Raw genomic sequence first — 21,138 nt, forward strand, 5'->3', positions numbered from 1 at the left:
TTAATCCTACATTCTATATCATATAGTAAATTACAAAACCATACAGCAATTGTTCATCTTCAAATTTCATCTCCTATGTATTATTTTCATAATTATCCAAATACATGTGATAGTTTTCTTTTAAAAAATAATTATGATGAACGCGTCGGTGTCCATGGTTGAATTGCATCCGAAGGAAAGGAAACGCTCCACATTTCCTCAACGACTGGCCGCGGCTGGTACTACACCCCGTCCTCTCTCTCGTTGCCAGATTCAGATCCATGCCGCCCGCCTCTCCACTCCTGTAAGCCCCCGCGCCTCCCCATCCCCCTCCCCCTCCCCCTCCTCACTCCTCCGAATCCAGCGAGGCCGCCGCTCGCGGGAACCCCTCGCGCCGCCACCCGCCGCTCCCCCGCCCCGGCGCCGCCGGCTCGGGCGCCCCTCCCCTGCGCGCGCGCCGCCCCGACAGCAGCCGCGGCCATGGCGCAGCCGCTCGTCGTGAAGAAGGACGACGACCTCGACGAGGAAGGTGCGCGCGCGCCCGCCGCCTCCCGCCCCCTCCTCACCTCTCCTCCTCCCTTCGCTGCGCCCGTGCGCGCCTCCGGTTGTGTGTGTGCCCGTGCGCGCGCGCGCGCGCGCTCGCTCGCTCAGATCTGCGCTCGCCGGGCCCTAGATCTGGGGCGATCCGGCCCGGACGGATCGCCGCGCCCTTCACCATTGCGGCTGGCTGACTGACTGCTTGCTTGGTTGGTTGCTGCTGCAGAGTACTACTCGCCGTTCCTCGGCATCGAGAAGGGCGCCGTGCTGCAGGAGGCCCGCGTCTTCCACGACCCGCAGCTCGACGCGCGGCGATGCTGCCAGGTGCCCGCCTGCCCAGTCGCGTTTCACCCCCCTCCCGTCGGATCTCGCGATACCATCTCGCTGCGTTTCTGGGAATGTGGATTTCCCTGCATCCGCAGGCTCGCGTGAATGCCGTGTGGTTTCTGATGCTTGCTGTCCCGTGTCTGTAGGTTATCACCAAGCTTCTATACCTGCTCAACCAGGGTGACACCTTTACCAAGGTACGGTGGCATGTGGCTTACCTTCCCGTGATCATAATTTGGCTGGGTTTGTGGACTTGGATTGCTCGGCATAGATGTTTACATTGCTCATGTACATGGAAAACTAATGTGAAGCTATGCGTACTTGTCATATATATTGAAAATTTCTGTGAATGTTTTGACGTCGCTAGTCATCCATAAAGAAGTTGGTACTTGCAAAATTAGGTTGGGCACCTTGTACCTTGAATGACATTAGGTGTGGGGTTAGTTGCTAGTTTGATGTGCAGAGTATACATTGAGTTCTGCATTTTCCGAACACCCAAAAGTACAAAAGGGATCTGATAGTACGTAAAATCACATGTGTGGAGGTAGTTCAATTTCCTCAGTACATTAGTGTGTCCATTGTGAGTACTGAGTACAGGACGTGTGGATGTGGTCTAGGTACATGAGTGTGGGAAAATTTTGTAGGTGGAGGCCACAGAAGTCTTCTTTGCAACGACCAAGCTGTTCCAATCCAAGGATGCAGGGCTTAGGAGGATGGTGTACCTCATGATCAAGGAACTGTCGCCTTCAGCTGATGAGGTTCGTGAATCTCGGTTGCTACTTGCTACTTTGTGATTACTACTTTGCATCCTATGGAAGAGGAGAAATGACTTAATTTGTGTTTTATTGAGCGTAGGTTATCATAGTCACTAGCTCTTTGATGAAGGACATGAATAGCAAAACTGATATGTACCGTGCAAACGCTATTCGAGTTCTTTGTCGTATTATCGACTCAACCCTTCTCACCCAAATTGAGAGGTATTTGAAGCAAGCCATTGTTGATAAGAATCCTGTCGTTGCCAGCGCGGCTCTTGTTAGTGGCATCTACTTGCTTCAGGTATGTTGCATAGTTATATTTGTACTCTTATTGGATATTTTGTTCCTGCAGCTGTAGATCCTTATGATGTTTTCTGCATGTTTTTATTATTGGCAGACAAGTCCGGAAGTTGTGAAAAGATGGAGCAATGAAGTTCAGGAGGCTGTGCAGTCAAGAGCTGCTCTTGTGCAGTTTCATGCCCTTGCTCTTCTTCACCAAGTGAGTTCAACATTTTGTGCTTCTCTTGAGTAGGATGGTCATCTCCATAATATCATCAAATAGTCTAATGAATCAGACAATCGGCAAAAACTTAACTTTATACAGCCCTGGTTTATTTGCTACTTTATGGGCAATAACAAGGAGCATTATGTTATTCACAATGAAGTCAAGCCACAAATAAGTTATAACATCATCTACTTGACATTTCAGATTAGACAAAATGACCGATTGGCTGTCAGCAAGCTCGTTACTAGTTTGACCAGGGGATCAGTTCGCTCACCTTTGGCGCAGTGCCTGCTTATTCGGTACACCAGCCAGGTATGCCTTCTAATTCTGCAAGATTTATATAGATATATTATAGATATCTGAAATATGCGCCATCCACAGGTGATTAGAGAGTCTGGCGTAAACCAAGGTGGAGATCGTCCTTTCTTTGATTTCCTTGAGTCCTGTCTCAGGAACAAAGCAGAGATGGTCATACTTGAGGCTGCAAGAGCAATAACTGAACTGAATGGTGTCACAAGCCGTGAGCTGACTCCTGCAATAACTGTCCTGCAGTTATTCTTAAGTTCATCTAAACCTGTTCTCAGATTCGCAGCTGTTCGCACACTTAATAAGGTTAGTCTACTTATTTTGATATAACTATTCTTCATCTTATGGTCATCTCATTTAAGTTAAACTTTTGATCGTGTAGTAGCTGCCAATTCAGAATCTTTTCCAGATTTCTGGGTTTCCTTTTCTTCTCAGAAATCCAATAGTACAACAATATTCCTATTTTCATCTGTACTGTATTAATATTTATCCTGGATTAGAAGAACTTTGCATTTTCATGAATGGACTGCCTAAAAGGTCTAAAGCTTGAAATGTTTGAAGTTAATAATCTTGGATAATTTGTTTACCACAACATTCAGTTTGTGCTTGCTTTTAAATTGTCCCAGTAGCCATATAATATAGCTGGAAGATAGGGCTGTCAATCTATCAACTCCTGTCATTGAATTCTTCATTCTATGATTTTTATACATTGTGATCCATAACAGCTGTCCTTTGGGTAGGACAAAGACATCTTTTGGTGTTTTGGTTATTAGATTAGACTGAATTGGTGTCATTTTTTTGGTTCAAGATTCAGAAATTACAGAATGACATTCTTTTATGATGCCCTCACGGACATCTTTTTTCATAACAAGTTCTGAAACTGCATTTGTTTCCTTTTATTACCATACAATGCAATAGATGATAAGAGTGTAACGTTCACTTATCTTTTCACTTTTTGTTTGTTTGGTAACCATATATATTTCCATAATTGTTAAAACTAGGATACCTTTTCCTGTTGTGATTGATCTATCATGGAAAATGTGGCATTAACTTGCTTTTTTGATAGTATGACTTTTGGGTTCTTGTAGTTTTTTTTCTCATAATCGTACTCCATTATTTTTACTGAGTGCTTGCGTTAATAATTGCACAGGTTGCATCAACTCATCCTTTGGCTGTCACAAATTGTAACATAGACATGGAGAGCTTAATCTCTGATCAGAACAGAAGCATTGCAACCCTTGCGATTACAACACTGTTGAAGACTGGCAACGAGTCAAGTGTTGATCGTTTAATGAAACAGATGACCAACTTTATGTCAGACATAGCTGATGAATTCAAGATCGTTGTTGTCGAAGCAATAAGATCCCTGTGCTTGAAATTCCCTCTGAAATATCGCTCACTGTATGTATATTAGTATGTTTTCTTGTACCATTCCTGAAACTACCTTTTCATCTGAGCAACATTCATATACTTTGTCCAGCATGAACTTCTTGAGTAATATTCTACGAGAAGAGGGTGGCTTCGAGTACAAGAAAGCCATAGTTGATTCAATCATTATACTCATTAGAGATATTCCTGATGCAAAAGAAAGTGGTTTATTTCACTTATGTGAATTCATAGAAGACTGTGAATTCACCTATTTATCCACCCAGGTAATCATCTATTGATCATTATATAGGCATGAAATCTGGAAAATAGCAGTAAGATATTAACTTAATTTCCTTGTCTAGATATGCACCTTCTGCTGTGTAGAGATTTTTTTCTGCTTCTTTATATATAATAGGCTAATCGATTTGAAAACTGCAACGGCTGAACATACATTATATATATAATTATATATCTTCCCCTTTCTAGAGATGATTATTTTCTTTTCTGTAGATATAATAACCTAATTGAATTGAAATTGTAACTGGACGCACTTTGTATTTTCCTATATTTACACAGATTGATTATGGACTTGCCAAATATTTGTTCACAAACTTTCATTTCTATATATTTTCATGTTGTGCTTTGTTTCCCCTTTAAATTGGGGTGTAGAAATGATGTACTATAATACCCTGAGCTACATGGTAGTTTTTTACATTATAATCAAATTGCATTTCTTTCACATCTTGTCACAGATACTCCACTTTTTGGGAAATGAAGGCCCAAAAACATCAGATCCCAGTAAATACATACGATATATATACAATAGGGTGATACTTGAAAATGCTACAGTTCGAGCTAGTGCAGTAAGCACATTGGCAAAGTTTGGCGCATTGGTTGACTCACTCAAGGTACTTTAGTTTTTCATGCTCCACAATATGTTTCTGCTTTCTCAAAAATCGGTTGCACTTACATTTTTTTATCCAGCCTCGCATATTCGTGCTGCTGAGACGTTGCATGTTTGATGGTGATGATGAGGTTAGTGCAAAATTTCACCCATGAAAAAACTTATATGCTGTTTTGTAAAATTCAGTGACCTTTTCCACTGTGCGCCTTCCTCATTTACTCATTGGGAACTTTGTCTAAGGAAGTCTAAATTGTGAAACGGAAGTTATGTGGCCTTGTTATATTCTTATTCTTAGATAGGAATGTTTCCTTTGCTGACATTTGATATGCTTTTTTTTTAAATCTTTCTAGGTGCGTGACAGAGCAACCCTTTACCTCAAATTGTTAGGTGGGGAAGCTACAGTTGGTGAGACTAAGGATGTGAACGAGTTTCTCTTTGGTTCACTTGATGTTCCGCTAGTAAACTTGGAGACAAGCCTGCGGAATTATGTATGTTTAGATCACTTAAATATAAATATTTTACTCTACCTTCCTGGCACCTTATGCTATGGTAACTTGTTGACAGGAACCTTCGGATGCACCATTTGATATTTCGTCTGTTCCAAAGGAGACAAAATCACAACCACTTGCTGAGAAAAAGTCTACAGGCAAGAAACCAACCGGTCCAGCATCTGCTGTTAGTGGCCCTGTTTCAACTGTTGATGCATCGTATGAGAAGCTTCTTTCATCCATTCCTGAATTCGCTGATTTCGGAAAGCTATTTAAGGTTTGTATGGATTACTTTTGCTTATATGGAAGGCAGGAATAAGCACTGGCTGAATCACAATTCATGTGTTGTAACTTTTTATTCTCTCCAGTCGTCAACACCTGTAGAATTGACTGAAGCTGAGACCGAATATTCGGTTAATGTTGTGAAGCATATTTATGATGGGCATGTTGTGCTCCAATACAACTGTACCAATACAATTCCTGAACAGTTGCTTGAACAGGTTTGTCACTTCTTTCATATGTAATTGCATATCGTGTGTTGTTATGATTAAGTGCCTTTCTTAACTCCTCAATTCTGCAGGTGGTTGTTTTTGTTGATGCTTCAGAGGCTGATGAATTTTTAGAAGTTGCCTCAAAGCCTTTAGAATCATTACCTTATGATTCCCCTGGGCAGACCTTTGTGGCTTTTGAGAAGCCAGAAGGTGTCATTGCCACTGGCAAGTTCTCGAATATACTGAAATTCATTGTTAAGGAGGTATTATACTCTTCTCAATATACTGGACAGACCTTTGTGGCTTTCGTTATGTTGTCTTTTATACCCTTTTCTAAGCATTTTGATTTGAGGTTTGGTGTCCTGGTGACATTTTTGACATCTGGCCTGCTTTAGGAAACAGCCCTTAAAAATCTAGCTGGTGATCTTATACTAAAAAGCTCTTTAGTTTTGGGTTCATACCTAGTTTTTTTCACTGGAATTACCTCAACCAGGTTATTCCTAGGAAAAGGCTGAACCGGATTCATCAAACCTGGTTACTTGTGCAGAACTATTCTGGTTCTCCAGCCAGGTCCCTAGCTGATTCTGCTAATAATCATCTCATACTGACTTTATTAGCTGTAATTTGATCAAACACAAGATTTTGGTGTTTTGTCCTATACTTAGAGGTTAGTCTGTACCCAAATAATATTTGAACTCCGAATACTTCTGTTTTGCTTGACTTATGTTTTTTTTCTCTTGCTACTCATAAAAGTGGATTTAGCTTCTGCCTAGCACAGAGTTTGCAACTAAACTGTTAATTTGGTACTTGGGTGTCCTTGTCAAATGCACTGAACTGGGCTATAGATTTGCAAAATACATGGGAAAACACTTGAATTAATTTTAAATAAAACCATATGACATGCATACACACTTGAATCTAGGCAGAGAATTTTTTTTAGATGCTATTCATTTCCAATTTCATGTGGGAAATAATACCTTATGGGCTGTGACTCATTTTGTTGTGTTTCAGGTTGATCCATCCACAGGTGAAGCTGAGGATGATGGTGTTGAAGATGAGTACCAGCTTGAAGATCTTGAAATTGTTTCTGCTGATTATATGTTGAAGGTGGGAGTATCGAACTTCCGAAATGCCTGGGAAAGCATGGATCCAGAGAGCGAGCGGGTTGATGAGTATGGACTTGGAGTAAGGGAGGGCTTGGCTGAAGCTGTAAGTGCTGTTATAGGCATCCTCGGCATGCAACCTTGTGAGGTTAGTCTTTCTGCTATCATTCTTTTTGCCCTATGAGATGAATGCCATGGCCATATATAATAAGCTGACTTGTAATATTTTTCCTGAATTATCAGATAGTTGTTTCTACCTTAAACCTTATGCAGAGAGAAAAGTTATGGGATTTATAGTTTCTTATTTATAAATAATTATCATGACCTGCGCCAACAGGCTTTACTGGTTGGTTACCGCACAGCTTGGTGCAATCCTTGTCATTTGGTTCAGCTTACATTTTCCTCAAAAATTCGATATTATAGCTTCCTTTCATACTGCTTATCGCTGTGATTTATACCCAATGCAGTATTTAGCATTGCTTGGCACCTTAACCTGACGATACCATTTGCCTTTTGGTTTGTAGGGTACTGACGCTGTCCCAAGCAATTCAAGGTCACACACTTGTCTGCTCTCTGGCGTATTTATCGGTAACGTAAAAGTCTTGGTGAGGCTGTCATTTGGAATCACCTCTTCGAAGGAGGTGGCCATGAAGCTAGCAGTCAGATCAGATGATCCTGAGATCAGCGACAAGATCCACGAGATTGTTGCTAATGGCTAAAACATGAGCATTAGAGTTTTTCTTTTGACTCTTCTTGTTTCGGCTTTCATACTACCGAAGGCTCTTGAGGGAATTCAATTAATTCTAGTATATGTAAACTTGGTTTCCTGTTGGATCCATCCTTTGTTGCACCGACATTCTTCTTGGCAGCCCCTAGTATACGTCAAAACACTTTTTGGTTGATTTGGATCTGTACAATTTCTTTATATATGGACTGAAATCTGAATTGCATATATGTAATAATATTCAAAGCGAAGTTTTGCCCTCATATCTTGCACCGACAATTTGGTTCCTGCTTGACGGCCCTTTAGGTGAGTGAGCTCGCATGCCTTACCCACGACCTGCAGGAACACTGTTGGAACTGGAAGAACCTGCATTTTTGTTTTGAACATGCTATTAACGGATTAGCAAATTGGATTGCAATGTTCCGCCCCGAAGGCAAATTCTTGAGAAAAAACGTTATACCGCAATATGATTGTAAGCTGCTACAAGGAGCCGGGGAGGGTCTAAATGCGTATTAGCCAACCAGACCTATTTTGGTCTAATTTGTGAAAATATTTGTAAGGGTCTAAATGACATTTGAATGCTTCTATGTCCCCTCTTATTCAAACTACTCCTTTAGTCCCAAGTTCCAATTTGATAATTCATTTTGGCTTTTTTAGATAAAATAGTTTTTATTATATATATAGATATAAGAAAATATATGTATCTGATCTGAAAACTGAAATGAATTTTAATTTTGAATGGAAGTAATAGCGTCTTATAATCTAGGTGCATAGTTGGAGCACAAATTCTACTGATACTCCTTCCGTTCCAAATTATAAGTCATTCTAAGAATCATAGAGAGTCAAAGTTTTTCAAGTTTGATCAAATTTATATAATAAAATAATAATATTTATGATATCAATTAAGTATCATTATATTCTTTATTAGCTATATTTTTATAGTGCACCTATTTGATGTCATAAATTTTTATATTTTTCTCTATAATTTTGGTCAAACTTTGTGATAGTTTGACTCTTCAAGATTTTTGGAATGACTTGTAATTTAGAACGGAGGGAGTATTTTTTTAGGAGAGTATTTGCAACTTAAACGACTTCAGAGTTACCTTTCTTTTCGCCATGATTTTGATGGTGATAGTTTCAAGAAAAACTCAACCTCTTGAACTCCGCTATTTGCAACTTGCCCCAGGGCTCCGAGCTGATACACATAAGTGACATGGAGAACCATCGCTGTCTGTGGTGACGTTGCCTTGTTGGGTTGTTGGGTTTATTGGATCCAAATGCTATATCCAAAAGTGATTAAATTTAGCACTAGATATTCAAATAGGAGCGCTAATGAGATGGGTTAAACTTTAGCCGAGACCTAAAAAAACTTCAGTAAAAATATACATGCTAATAGGTGCTAAATTTATCACTCAACTTTAGTCTATCCAAACTTACGTTGAAAAATTAAAAGAACAGACTTATGACAAAATAAGGGTGTGTTTCATTTTGCAAAAATGTGTAAAGATGTAAACAGGGCATTTGAAGTATTAAATGAAGTCTATTTGTAAAACTTTTTGCATAGATAAGTTGTAAATCGCGAGACGAATCTAATGATGCTAATTAATCCATGTTTAATCAATAATTAGCGGATGGTTACTGTAGCATCACTGTTGCAAATCATGAATTAAGTAGGCTCATTAGAATCGTCTCGCGATTTACAGCCCATCCATACAAAAAGTTTTGTAAATAGACTTCATTTAATACTTTAAATTAGTAAGATACCATTTCACTTTAATGCGTTTACGGCTTTTTTCCTAAACCGCTCATGAAAACTACAAATGCTGAAATCATACGAACACACTGTCCTGGGACGACTGATTCAAAACACGTCAATAAAGGCGGCTACTGCCAAGAGACATCTCAACAACCGTCTAGAGTACCCCCACAGAGATGACGAGGGCAAATCACATCCACATCTTTTCGCCAAAAAAAAAATGAACAGCTTGCTCGCGTGTCTGTGTACTCCGTATATCCGTATTTCATCAGTGTCCTGCTCACCTGCTGAGCTGCACTCACACTGTGCATTTCACTGCAAACAGGTCGAACTCGCTGCCCAAGAAGCAAGAACCGGCGGCCATGGCAGTAGGCAGTAGCAGAGGCCGAGCATGGAGGAGCCGCCTCTCCTTCCCCTCTCCACGTCGTGGTGTTCCCGTGGCTGGCGTTCGGCCACATGATTCCGTTCCTCGAGCTCTCCAAGCGGCTGGCGCGGCGCGGCCACGCCGTCACCTTCGTGTCCACGCCGCGGAACGCCGCCAGGCTGGGCGCCGTCCCGCCGGAGCTCGCCGCGCGCCTGCGCGTCGCCGCGCTGGAGCTGCCGGGCGTCGAGGGCCTGCCCCGCGGCGCCGAGTCCACCGCCGACGTCCCGCCCGAGAAGGTCGGCCTGCTCAAGAAGGCCTTCGACGGCCTCGCCGCGCCGTTCGCCGACCTCGTCGCCGAGGCCTGCGCCGGCGCCAATGGCGACGCCACCGCGGGGTTCTCGAGGAAGCCCGACTTCGTCATCCACGACTTCGCGCAGAATTGGATCTGGCCGATCGCCGAGGAACACGAGGTAAGAGATGGCATACTGTTTGTAGCCACTTGTTCGCTGTCAGCTACCGCTTGGAGATGATACGACGATACGACAAATACTCTGAATCTCTGATGCGTTCCGACAAGATGATAAAATACGACATGCAGGGAGATCCAGATGATAAAATTAATCGTTAACTTTTACTACTATATCGAATCTGAGAAGAAGTTCTTGAGAAGATTTTTTTAGTGATCTTCCTCTGTCAGGAGTAGGAGAGGAGAAATTCGAAGACTAATTTTTGTTTCCAGCTTCATTTATATATTTACTTGTCTGCTGGTAGATCCCATGCGCCGTCTTCATCATCTTTCCGGCGGCGATCCTCGCCTTCGTGGGCTCGCGGGAGGCGAACGAGGCGCACCCGCGGAGCACGGCGGCGGAGGACTACATGGTCCCGCCGCCGTGGATCGACTTCCCCACCACCATGGCGCATCGCCGCCACGAGGCGCGGGCCATCGCCGCCCTGTTCCGGCCCAACGACTCCGGCGTGTCCGACGTGGAGCGCTTCTGGGAGATGCAGCGGCCCTGCTGCCGCCTCGTCGTGCTCCGCAGCTGCCCCGAGGCCGAGCCCCGGCTGTTCCCGCTCCTCACCGAGCTCTACGCCAGGCCGGTCGTCCCCGCCGGCCTCCTCCTGCCCGACGAGCTCGTCGGCGGCGACGACGACGGCGCCCCGGGCGGCGACCGGCCGATCCCGGACGTCGTGCGGTGGCTGGACGGGCAGCCCCCGCGGTCCGTCGTCTACGTCGCTCTCGGGAGCGAGGCGCCGGTGACGGCGGAGCACGTGCGGGAGCTCGCGCTCGGGCTGGAGTTCTCCGGCGCGCGCTTCCTCTGGGCGCTCCGGCGGCCGGTCGGGCACTCCGGCGAGCTCCTCCCGGACGGGTTCGAGCGCCGCGTCGCGGGGCGCGGCGTCGTGCGCGCCGGGTGGGTGCCGCAGGTGCGCGTGCTGGCGCACGCCGCGGTGGGCGCGTTCCTGACGCACTGCGGCTGGGGCTCCACCGTGGAGAGCCTCTTCCGGTTCGGGCACCCCCTCGTGATGCTGCCGTTCGTCGCCGACCAGGGCCTCATCGCGCGGGCCATGGCGGCGCGCGGGGTCGGCGTCGAGGTGCCGAGGAACGAGGACGACGGGTCGTTCCGCGGGGACGACGTGGCGGCGGCGGTGCGGCGGGTGATGGAGGAGGAGGAGGGCCAGGAGCTCGCGCGCAATGCCAGGGAGCTGCAGGAGGTTGTGGGGGACAGGGCGAGGCAGGAGCAGTATGTTGATGAGCTCGTGGATCATCTGCGACGCTGTAAATAAATGAAGTGCGTGTAGGTCCACGTGGATCAGATAGAGAGATTATGAAAAGCTGGTTTGTAGTTTGGGGTTTGTAAAAGCTAGATTGTTAAAACTCAAGTCTGTTTGAATCGCTCTATTTTATCAGGGATTTGGATTGTTGCCTTTGAACGAAAACAGTCTATAATGACCTTGGCAGGAGTGGCTGGGTAAATCTAAGGTGTGTTTGGATGTGCTAAAGTTTAGATCTGGATGTGCTATTGGGGCTAAACATGGACTAATGTGAGCTAATCAAAGGCTAATGGGCTCTAACAATCAGTGCAATTAGATCAGCAACTACCCAATATTTAGGCCTACTATTTGGCATATAGATAAGTGGGCTAAAGTTTAGCCTCTTGGATCTAAACACTTCCTAAGTAAAATTGAATTCAGAGGGTTTTTTTTTTCAATGCACGATCCTAGTAAAAGGCACAAGATGACATCTTGTGAAGTTGTTACAATCTGAACTGGTGGATTGTAAATGCTTGATAAAAATTGCAAGCTCTGCAACCACTAAAATGGAACTTGTGATCACCTTCTCTTTCGCTGCTTCTACTTGGGGCAAATTTGGTGGAAGATCTTGCACAAGATCGGCTTCATGTCGCTCACGAACTGGTGGATGCACCTCCGCAAACGGCTCTAGAAGGACAAGCTAAAAGGCTTCGAATCCCTGTTCGTCCTGGTCGTGTGGTAGCTGTGGAAAGAGCGCAATGCACGAACCTTTCGTGGCGACGCTCTTCAGCCGCTCATAATCCTTCTGCTCATTCAGTTAGAGGGGGAAAACTGGATTGCAGCAGGAGCCAAGAACCTCGATCATCTTTTTTTTTTTTGTTGCGAGGAGTAGCCTATAGTTTCTCTCTTCACCCCATCCCTATTGCATATGTAATATAGCACTTAGGGTTGGTTCGGCGTCCTAGAATGCCATTGGGTTATAACCTTAATGTGCGTGGTTGTAAATCTCAAAACTCTGTCTTCTTTATACAATGATGCGCAGTTCATGAGAAAAAAAAATCTTGAAAACTAGCATGTTTGAATCGGTTAGAGTTTATAAAAAGCTGAATTCCATAATCTGGGGTCCATCCACATTCCTGTGGTCTAGTTGCTTCTAGCACTCGCAGCCCGTGTCACATTTTTTTTTGTTGGAAAATCGATTATTTGTCATTCACCGCGTTCGGCAGGCTGGAACTAGAGGCTGGAGCTAGAATGGTGTGAGAGAAAAATACTGTTGGGCTGGCTGGAGCTGGAGCGATTGGAGAGGGAAAAACTGTAGCGCTAGAGGGCTGGAGACCAGCCGAACGCAATATGTAGATTTGTACAATCTCCCATCTGATGATCATACATTTGAATCTGTCTAGTACACATCTTTGTATTACCCCTGAACTCTTGGCTTTGAATCAAACATACCATCGAACATCTACTCTTCTTTCTTCTATCTCTAGTTTCCTTCCAACATATGATTTTAACCATTTCTTTGTCAACAATTTTTTTTGTGCAACACATAATGTTAACGCAAACGCTTATATATGGACCTGCAGACCCTATCGCGAGAAGCTGGACCGGCGTATTGACAAAGCCACCGCATATGCTCCGCTTTAACTTACATCTATCACCGTTCGTTTTAAGTTACTTTGTGTATGACCATGATATTTTATATAGATACTTAACTTTTCAAGTTAAAATATCACTAGAAATTATTTATATTAAAAAAACTTGGTAATGCGTCCCCTAATATTATTTCAAAGAGTGTCACAACCATTAAGTTTCTTTTGTATTAATGGTCAAAGTTTCAGAACAGAGTTATTGTAAATTTTAGTGGCATTTGCACTGGTCCACTTGGCATCCAGCAGCAAGAGATGGAGGCTCCCAATACTCAGTTTAAAATATACAACAGATAATGTCACCTGTTACACTATGCCCAATAATACTGTATCCAACTTTTTACGATCGATCGACTGATTGAAGCATGGTTTAAAATATACAACAGATAATGTGTTGAAACCTGCATGTGACCATGCATCGACAAATCAAGATCGAACCAAATTTCAAGCAACATCCAGCCATTCTGGAGCTAGATATATCGATGGTGCTAACATCTCGTCGGCAACCTCCAGCCATTCTAGAGCCGGCCATGGCAGGAAGCCAAGCAGCTTCTCCGTCCTCTCATCTCCACGTCGTGGTGTTCCCATGGCTCGCCTTCGGCCACATGATCCCGTTCCTCGAGCTCTCCAACCGGCTCGCGCGGCGCGGCCACGCCGTCACCTTCGTGTCCACGCCGAGGAACGCCGCCAGGCTGGGCGCCGTCCCGCCGGAGCTCTCCGCGCTCGTCCGCGTCGCCGCGCTGGAGTTGCCGCAGGTCGAGGGGCTTCCGGACGGCGCCGAGTCGACGGCCGACGTCCCGCCGGAGAAGGTCGGGCTGCTCAAGAAGGCGTTCGACGGCCTAGCCGCGCCGTTCGCGCAACTCGTCGCGGAGGCCTGCGCCGGCGGCAAAGACGAGGTCGCGGCCTTCTCGAGGAAGCCCGACTGGATCGTCCTCGACTTCGCGCAGAACTGGATTTGGCCAATCGCTGAGGAGCACGAGGTGGGTAGTCTTGATCGACCTTCTTCTTCCTCCTTCAGATTGCCATGGAACTAGAGCTGATGGTTTCCTTGGACCTCTTCTTCTCCGTGCGGCGGCATCGGCAAGATTTCGTGCGCCACCTTCTGCATCCTGCCAGCGGCTTTCTTGGCATTCGTCGGCCCGGAGCACGAGAACGCGGCGCACCCGCGGAGCACGGCGGAGGACTTCATGGCCGCGCCGCCGTGGATCGACTTCCCCTCCACCATCGCGCACCGCCGCCACGAGGCCCAGGCCATCGCCGCCGTGTTCCGGCCGAACGACTCCGGCGTGTCCGACATGGACCGATTCTGGGAGTTGCAGCAGCGCTGCCGCCTCGTCGTCCTCCGCAGCTGCCCCGAGGCCGAGCCGCGGCTGATCCCTCTCCTCACGGACATCTTCGCCCGGCCGGTCATCCCTGCCGGCCTCCTCCTGCCAGACGACGTCGTGGGCGACGACGACGCCGCCCCCGGCGGCGACCAGTCCTTCTCGGCCGCCGTCCGTTGGCTGGACGAGCAGCCCCGGGGGTCGGTCATCTACGTGGCTCTCGGGAGCGAGGCGCCTGTGACGGCGGAACACGTGCGGGAGCTCGCGCTCGGGCTTGAGCTCTCCGGCGTTCGGTTCCTCTGGGCGCTCCGGTGGCCCTTCGGGCACTCCGGCGAGCTCCTCCCGGACGGGTTCGAGCGCCGCGTCGCGGGGCGCGGCGTCGTGCGCGCCGGGTGGGTGCCGCAGGTGCGCGTGCTGGCGCACGCCGCGGTGGGTGCGTTCCTGACGCACTGCGGCTGGGGATCCACCGTGGAGAACCTCTTCCGGTTCGGGCACCCCCTCGTGATGCTGCCGTTCGTCGCCGACCAGGGCCTCATCGCGCGGGCCATGGCGGCGCGCGGCGTCGGCGTCGAGGTGACCTGGAACGAGGACGACGGGTCGTTCCGCGGGGACGACGTCGCGGCGGCGGTGCGGCGGGTGATGGTGGAGGAGGAAGGCGTGGAGCTCGCGCGCAACGCCGGCGAGCTGCAGAAGGTTGTGGGGGACAACCCGAGGCAGGAGCGATACACCGATGAGCTGGTCGAGTACCTGCAGCGTTACAAATGAAAGGCGTGCAGCATGAACGTGTTACTTGTGAACGTGTGTCTGAAGTCTGAAGAATGTCGCGTCAAATTTGTTTGGGATTTGCATTGGCTATCTCCTGTTGAACTACCTCTCGCAAGAACACTACAAACTGAAAATTTTATTATTTGTATTTTAGTTTTCAAATATAATTTCTTTTCCTAAAGAGAACGAGTCCATGTTAGTGCAGTGTTGGCTCTGGACTTGTTAGTCAAAACTCATAAGAACGTTGTATCAACATGGTCCGGTTAGGAGCCAGTGTTTAAATTGCCTGCTAAGTTGTCAGCAACGCTCTGAAGAAGAAAAGGGCACTGTTTGTCATTTTGATGTCGCCAAACTTCTAAATAAATGCCTCTCATTTCATTTCAGGGCGGCAGAGAAAAAGGAGAGGCTCACTTCTTTATCATGAATGGTGCTATCAGTTCAGCACCTTCTTCGTTTCCTTCAGGGCACACATTAGTGCCAGGCAAACAAAACACTGGTGCCTCGTCAAACTAACTCATGGTAGACGAATGATGCATGAACAATTGTTGGATGACTTGCCTCAACAGTTGCATGTTACAAGCCAGAACAACACCCAAGACTGCCATACTATCATATATATGGATTCAAAATGTTACGAGAGGTGGATCGATCAACTTGTGTCTCTCTGTCGAGGTGTGAAGGAGTTGGATATTTTGGGAGGGAACTCTTAGGTATTGGGCTATTGGAGGTAACCAAAATATCACTGTGAGCTTTGAGTCGTGTGGCTTACCGAAAGCACATAATGATATTTTGGCTTACTCAAAGCTCACAATCATTGGAGGGAATTCTTAAGAACTTTGCAGCAGCATATCATTCAAACGTCATCCCTTCTCCGTTGTACAGAGAGCAGCCGAAATCCATCCGCTGGTCCCGGCGTGATGCAGAGGAGATGAATGGGAAATTGGTTAGCATCTAGAGGGCTTGAGGCCTTGAGCGGAGGATGGGCCAATGAGTTCAGAAGGTGCGGAGGACGAGGCAAGAGCTGAATCGGCAATGTGCAAGAAGGCAGCATATTTGTAAAACTTTAAGTATCTTTTTGAAAATATGTTGGATCCCGATTATTAATCTCCATCCAAATTATGAGGTTTTGTGCGTAAAATCGGATCGCGATCGATCGATCCAATACGAGGGGTTATTTGTGAAAGTTTGCGCCGGGACGTGGCCGCCGACCGTGACCGTCTGCCGCCGCCGCCTCCTCCCGCGGTGCCTCAGGTGCCCGTCCTCTATGCGCCTCATAGCTCATGGCTCCGTGCCTGGCGTCCGCGACTCGTCGCAGCCGCCAGAGGGCGGCGCTGGGATGGCCGGCCCGTGGAGGCCTGCCGGAGGCGGCACGGGTGAAGGGACGGGAGAAATTTCCTTTTGCCGAAGCGTCGCGTCTCCCGGCCGTTCATCTATCACCCCCCGCGTTGCATTTGGTGCCCGGCAACAGTGTCGCCTGAGATCCCTGAGAAATGGACTGGTGGCAGCAATTTCGGGTGCTGGCATGCTGCTGATGGTTTGTTTGCTGGCTTGCTGCAGTGAATGTTGCGGTGTGAGATACTAGAATCGAAGGAAATCTTCAGGAACTCGTGCCGGACGTGAAGTCTGAACATGACACTTCTGACAGACGCCAGAGCTCCAAATTCAGATTTCTCAGACTGCTTCCATCATTTTTAATCTTTTATCTTGACTGGCAGCATGATTTCTGAAAGGGTAATTTCAGGTGTTACAACCTTGCTTTGAATACAAAGATGTTTCTTCTAGTTCTTCTGCAATGTGTTCGACAGCAGTAAATGGTTGGTGATGGCTCGCTCCTGATAAGTAACCTGCGTCATAGGAAAATTTCAGGGGTCGCCTCTGGCTGACCCCAGATTGCTATCTGTATAGAATGTCAATCATGTTTGCTCGGCAATTCCCTACTCGGAATTATCTAGAGGAAACAGAGCAATGGAAGAAACAAAGCACGGACCAAAAAAGAAAGAGCAATGGAAGGCCCAGAGACGGCCCAAATCCACCTCCAAGTCTCCCTGACTTCCCACCAGCCCATCCCCTCCCGCCCGCGGTTTTTTTTATTTTTTTATTTTTTATTTTCGTTTTTTACAAAAATATATTTTCGTTTTCAAAATTTACAGGAATATACCCCGGCCGCCCCGCTGCGGGGCGGCAGGGGCTTTTCTGTAAAAATTTTGCGAAAATTTTTGTAGAAAAGTCCCTGGAGGACCGGTCGCCCGACAGGCCGCCCGGTAGCGGGGCGGCGGCCTCCCAGATACCGCCGACCCTCATTTGCTTCACTAAAAAATTCAGAAAAAATTCTCGGTTTGTCGTAATACTATTCGTATAAAAGACAATAAAAAGAATGTGCCTTTGGTTTGTAAACAATGGCGGTTCCCGTACTTGCAGCATTCTGAACTCATAATTCGAACTAATCAGTGCAGTCTCGTGCATTTAGAAGATCAACGACTACACCAAAACGACAGGTCCATAATAACAATAGAGAAACAAGTGGCAACAACTAACCACCCCTACCGTGCCGACCTCTCTTACGTTGTGCGTGTACGTGATCGGTAGGGTAGCTATGACGGTTCGGTGGCCTCACGTCTCTGGCAGGACGGCATAACTGAGCCAGAGGTGTATGCAAGCTGGGATCATCATCCTGGGCAGGCGTAGCAAACAACCGTGTAAATTCGTCGAAGGAGACCTCGTCGTTGCCTTGAGACCACCCTACGGATCACATTTTTTTAAAGCATTGTTAAATAGGTGAATGCAATTCCGTACAACTGATTGTACGCCCCGCTTTGCCTCTCCCTCACCTCTCCTCTCTTTTCTTTTTTTCTAGATTTTTAGTGAGGCAAATGAGGGGGTGGGGGCAGCCAACCCTTTATATAGGGGGAGGCAGCCGCCCCGCTGTCGGGCGACCGGTCCTCCAAGGGCTTTTCTGCAAAAATTTTCGCAAAATTTTTGCAGAAAAACCGATGCCGCCCCGCAGCGGGGCGACCAGGTCCCGGCCGCCCGGCAGCGGGGCGGCCGGGTATATTCCTATAAATTTTGAAAACGAAAATATATTTTTGTAAAAATGAAAATAAAAAATAAAAAACCGCCCTCCCGCCCTGCCTGCCTGCTCTGCTGCCCTGCTTCGTTCTCGTTCCCAATCCCAGCCTCACAGGCCTGCCCAATCCCTAGACTACGCGCCGGCGGGCAGCAGAGGCATGCCCAATCAGCAGAGGACGGCGGCGGCTAGCGGTCGACGGGCGGAGGCGGCCGAGCGCAGTTGTGGGGCAGGCAGAGGCAGCGGATACCGCTAGCAGCCGGCGGCGGCGGCCAACGGGCAACGGGCGCGCCGGCGCGGGACCGTGACGGGCTGACGGCGGTCGACTCGGCCAGACGGCCAGTCGGCCTCGGCGAGCGGCGAGCGCGGAGTGCTGGAGCGCAGCTGCGCACTACACAGGTGAGCGAGCATCTCCAGCAGCTTACCAAAAACTCATTACCAAAACAATTTCTCTCTCCCTCCCAAATAGTAGTTTTTACATTTTTTTGACACACTGTTGCAGCAGATTACCAAAAACTCACTACCAATATTTTCTCTTACATGTGGACCATATCTGTCAGTGGGAAACCTTTTTGTCCCCCTTCTCTCTCCTCTCTTTCTTGGTTGCGCCGCCAGCACCATTCCTCTCTCTCTGCGCTTCTTCTGTTGACGCAAACAGTAGGCCACGAGCTCCTCAATTCTTGAATCCGAGCATTTGCTCCAAAATTCCCCACTGAATCTATTGTCAAGCTCAAGTGCCACCACTGATTACTCCAAATCACAGCACAACAAGCACCAGGAACCGAGCACCTCCAGACCCCAGCAGATCGAGCTTGCAATAGGTTGTGGCTTGCGGCGTGTGCGAAGGAGATGGATCTAGCCATTGGTGGCTGTTGGGACCACCGCCATCGATGGAACCGGAGGCACAAAATAGCTCTTCTGCCGCCACTAGCGAAGGCAGGTCGACCAGTCTTGCCATGGATTCTTCATGGCTCGAGAAGAAGCTGCTGCTCCACGGTGGCAGCGCCCTTTGCGAGCTCCTGCTCCGGCGCGGCGGCCTTGGATGGTGGCGGCGCCCTTGCGAGCTCCTCCTCGACTTTGCGCATCACGGCGTAGAGCGGGGGTAGTGCAGAGGTGGAGGATGACGGGTCGCGGCGGCGGCAACGCCGATAGGGGATGAGTTGCATCACCCTACATTTAGGAGAGAGAAGGCAAGTTTTTGGCAACCACCAAAAAATTTTTGGTATTGGAGATGAGATTGGTAGTCTGCTGGAGCTCATCTATTATCAAAATGACTAGTTTTTGGTATTGGTAGTGAGTATAAGTAGTGTGCTGGAGATGCTCTAATCTGAGCACGGAGCACTATTAGATTTGTGATAGTTTGAGAGAGATCCATTTCTAAAACATGTGCGATTGCGATTTTTAGGTTCAAATCATGAAGAGGAAGGGCAGTAGTGTTATTACTGATTTGAGGTCTTTTCTGCAAAGAACTGCAAAGAAAAAACAATCTGAGCCAGAGATTGTTACTCCATTTAGTACCAATGAAAGCCAAATGAAGTTGGTGGTATTCCAAGGCCAGAGTGACACTGGAACAAGCTCAGTTCAACCTCAACCAGTGAGAGATGAGCAGCGGCGCCCAGTTGAACCCCCAATAGCAGAAGATGATGAATCTGAATCCAGTGACAGTGATGAAGACGATAATGGTTATGACATTGAACAAGATCCCGGATTGAGGGTTCCTATCTCAAGCTATCCTATCAATGACCGAGATTCAGTTAGAAGGACGCTCATTGCAATGGGGCCATGACAACCAAAAATAAAGAAGGAGGATTTCCCCCAACATAATTGTCGAGGTATGCGCCGGTTCCAACCCAACTGGTTTGATGAATTCAACTGGCTTGAGTATAGTGTGCATAAAGATGCTGCTTATTGCTTTGTTTGCTATTTGTTCAAAGATAATTGTGACGTTCGTGGTGGAGATGCTTTTGTTGATGGAGGGTTTCGAAATTTGCACATGAAAGCTAGAATCCGTAAGCATATTGGTGTTGTTAATAGTTCTCATAATAAAGCTGAAGAGAAATATAAATTTTTCATCAGGCCTAAGACATCAATCCGCGAGTCCTTTGCATCAAACACTGAACAGTTCAAGGTCAAGTACTCCAATGCAAAGATCAAGAGCTTTCTATAGAGGTGACCACCGGTTTCATGCTGATATGTTTTTAAGTATCATTGATAGACAAGTTCAAGAGCTTAATAATAGGTTTGATGAGGTAAACACAGAGCTTCTTAGATGCGTGGCATCATTCAATCCAGCCAACTCATTTTCTGCTTTTAATTTTGAGAACTTGGAAAGCGTGCTAAGTTCTATCCTCATGACTTTGAATTTGAAGAAATGAATCAACTTTCTTTTCAACTCAAGCGATATATCAATGATGTGAGGAGTGATGAAAAGTTTAAAAATTTGAGAAGTCTAGCAGAGTTATCTATGATGCTAGTTAAAGAAAGGAAGTTTCCTCAGTATGAAACTGTTTATAAACTTCTCAAATTGGTGCCACTTCCTCCTGTTGCAACTGCTGGTGTTGAAAGGATCTTTTCTATAATGAATATTGTCACAAAAACAAGAAAAGAAGCAAGGTGGGGCAGAGATATATGAATGGTTGCTTGGTCACATTCACTGAAAGGGAATTCTTCTTGCAAGCTATGGATCAGAACATCATCACTTTATATTCAAGGCATGAAAGATCGGAAAGTTAATCTATAGGCTGTAAGCTTTCTTATTAGTTTGCTGTTTTGTCCTCTATTTATTTCAGATGTTGAAACTCATCCATCTGTTGAACAACTTCAAGCTTGGATCAATTTTATTAATCGATGATGTTGGCACTCAATTTTGTGGTGTGAATTAATAATTTAGGCTGTCATTTTTTTGCTATTTGAAATTTTGAATACCCATGGTCAAAATCCTGGGCCCACCCCTGGAGATATAGTGATATGTGTGTTTCTCTTTGA

At 46.7% G+C, this 21,138-nt stretch overlaps 3 protein-coding genes and 1 long non-coding RNA gene across 4 annotated transcripts; all 4 read left to right on the plus strand.

Moving 5' to 3' along the window:
* The first annotated feature begins 269 nt into the window (after positions 1-269).
* LOC120665376 (coatomer subunit gamma-2-like) lies at positions 270-7,750 on the plus strand. The gene is made up of 18 exons (XM_039944941.1): positions 270-508; positions 743-840; positions 990-1,040; positions 1,488-1,601; positions 1,699-1,899; positions 1,996-2,097; positions 2,308-2,415; positions 2,485-2,715; positions 3,560-3,810; positions 3,890-4,061; positions 4,530-4,685; positions 4,762-4,812; positions 5,032-5,169; positions 5,246-5,446; positions 5,538-5,669; positions 5,750-5,923; positions 6,672-6,911; positions 7,288-7,750. The coding sequence occupies exons 1-18, from the start codon at positions 460-462 to the stop codon at positions 7,480-7,482; spliced, it is 2,664 nt and encodes an 887-aa protein (XP_039800875.1). The 5' UTR covers positions 270-459; the 3' UTR covers positions 7,483-7,750.
* A 1,667-nt stretch (positions 7,751-9,417) lies between these two features.
* LOC120665386 (putative UDP-rhamnose:rhamnosyltransferase 1) lies at positions 9,418-11,605 on the plus strand. Its single transcript, XM_039944951.1, has 2 exons — positions 9,418-10,077; positions 10,379-11,605. Exons 1-2 carry the CDS (start codon positions 9,700-9,702, stop codon positions 11,387-11,389), a joined length of 1,389 nt encoding a protein of 462 aa, XP_039800885.1. The 5' UTR covers positions 9,418-9,699; the 3' UTR covers positions 11,390-11,605.
* A 1,898-nt stretch (positions 11,606-13,503) lies between these two features.
* LOC120695891 (UDP-glycosyltransferase 91C1-like) lies at positions 13,504-15,202 on the plus strand. Its single transcript, XM_039979101.1, has 2 exons — positions 13,504-13,982; positions 14,088-15,202. The coding sequence occupies exons 1-2, from the start codon at positions 13,533-13,535 to the stop codon at positions 15,087-15,089; spliced, it is 1,452 nt and encodes a 483-aa protein (XP_039835035.1). The 5' UTR covers positions 13,504-13,532; the 3' UTR covers positions 15,090-15,202.
* A 3,028-nt stretch (positions 15,203-18,230) lies between these two features.
* LOC120665396 lies at positions 18,231-21,017 on the plus strand. Its single transcript, XR_005671157.1, has 2 exons — positions 18,231-18,552; positions 19,559-21,017. It is a non-coding gene; the product is annotated as an uncharacterized LOC120665396 (long non-coding RNA).
* Positions 21,018-21,138: the final 121 nt, after the last annotated feature.

This window comes from Panicum virgatum, chromosome 2K (assembly GCF_016808335.1).
Source record: "Panicum virgatum strain AP13 chromosome 2K, P.virgatum_v5, whole genome shotgun sequence".
NCBI lineage: Eukaryota > Viridiplantae > Streptophyta > Magnoliopsida > Poales > Poaceae > Panicum > Panicum virgatum.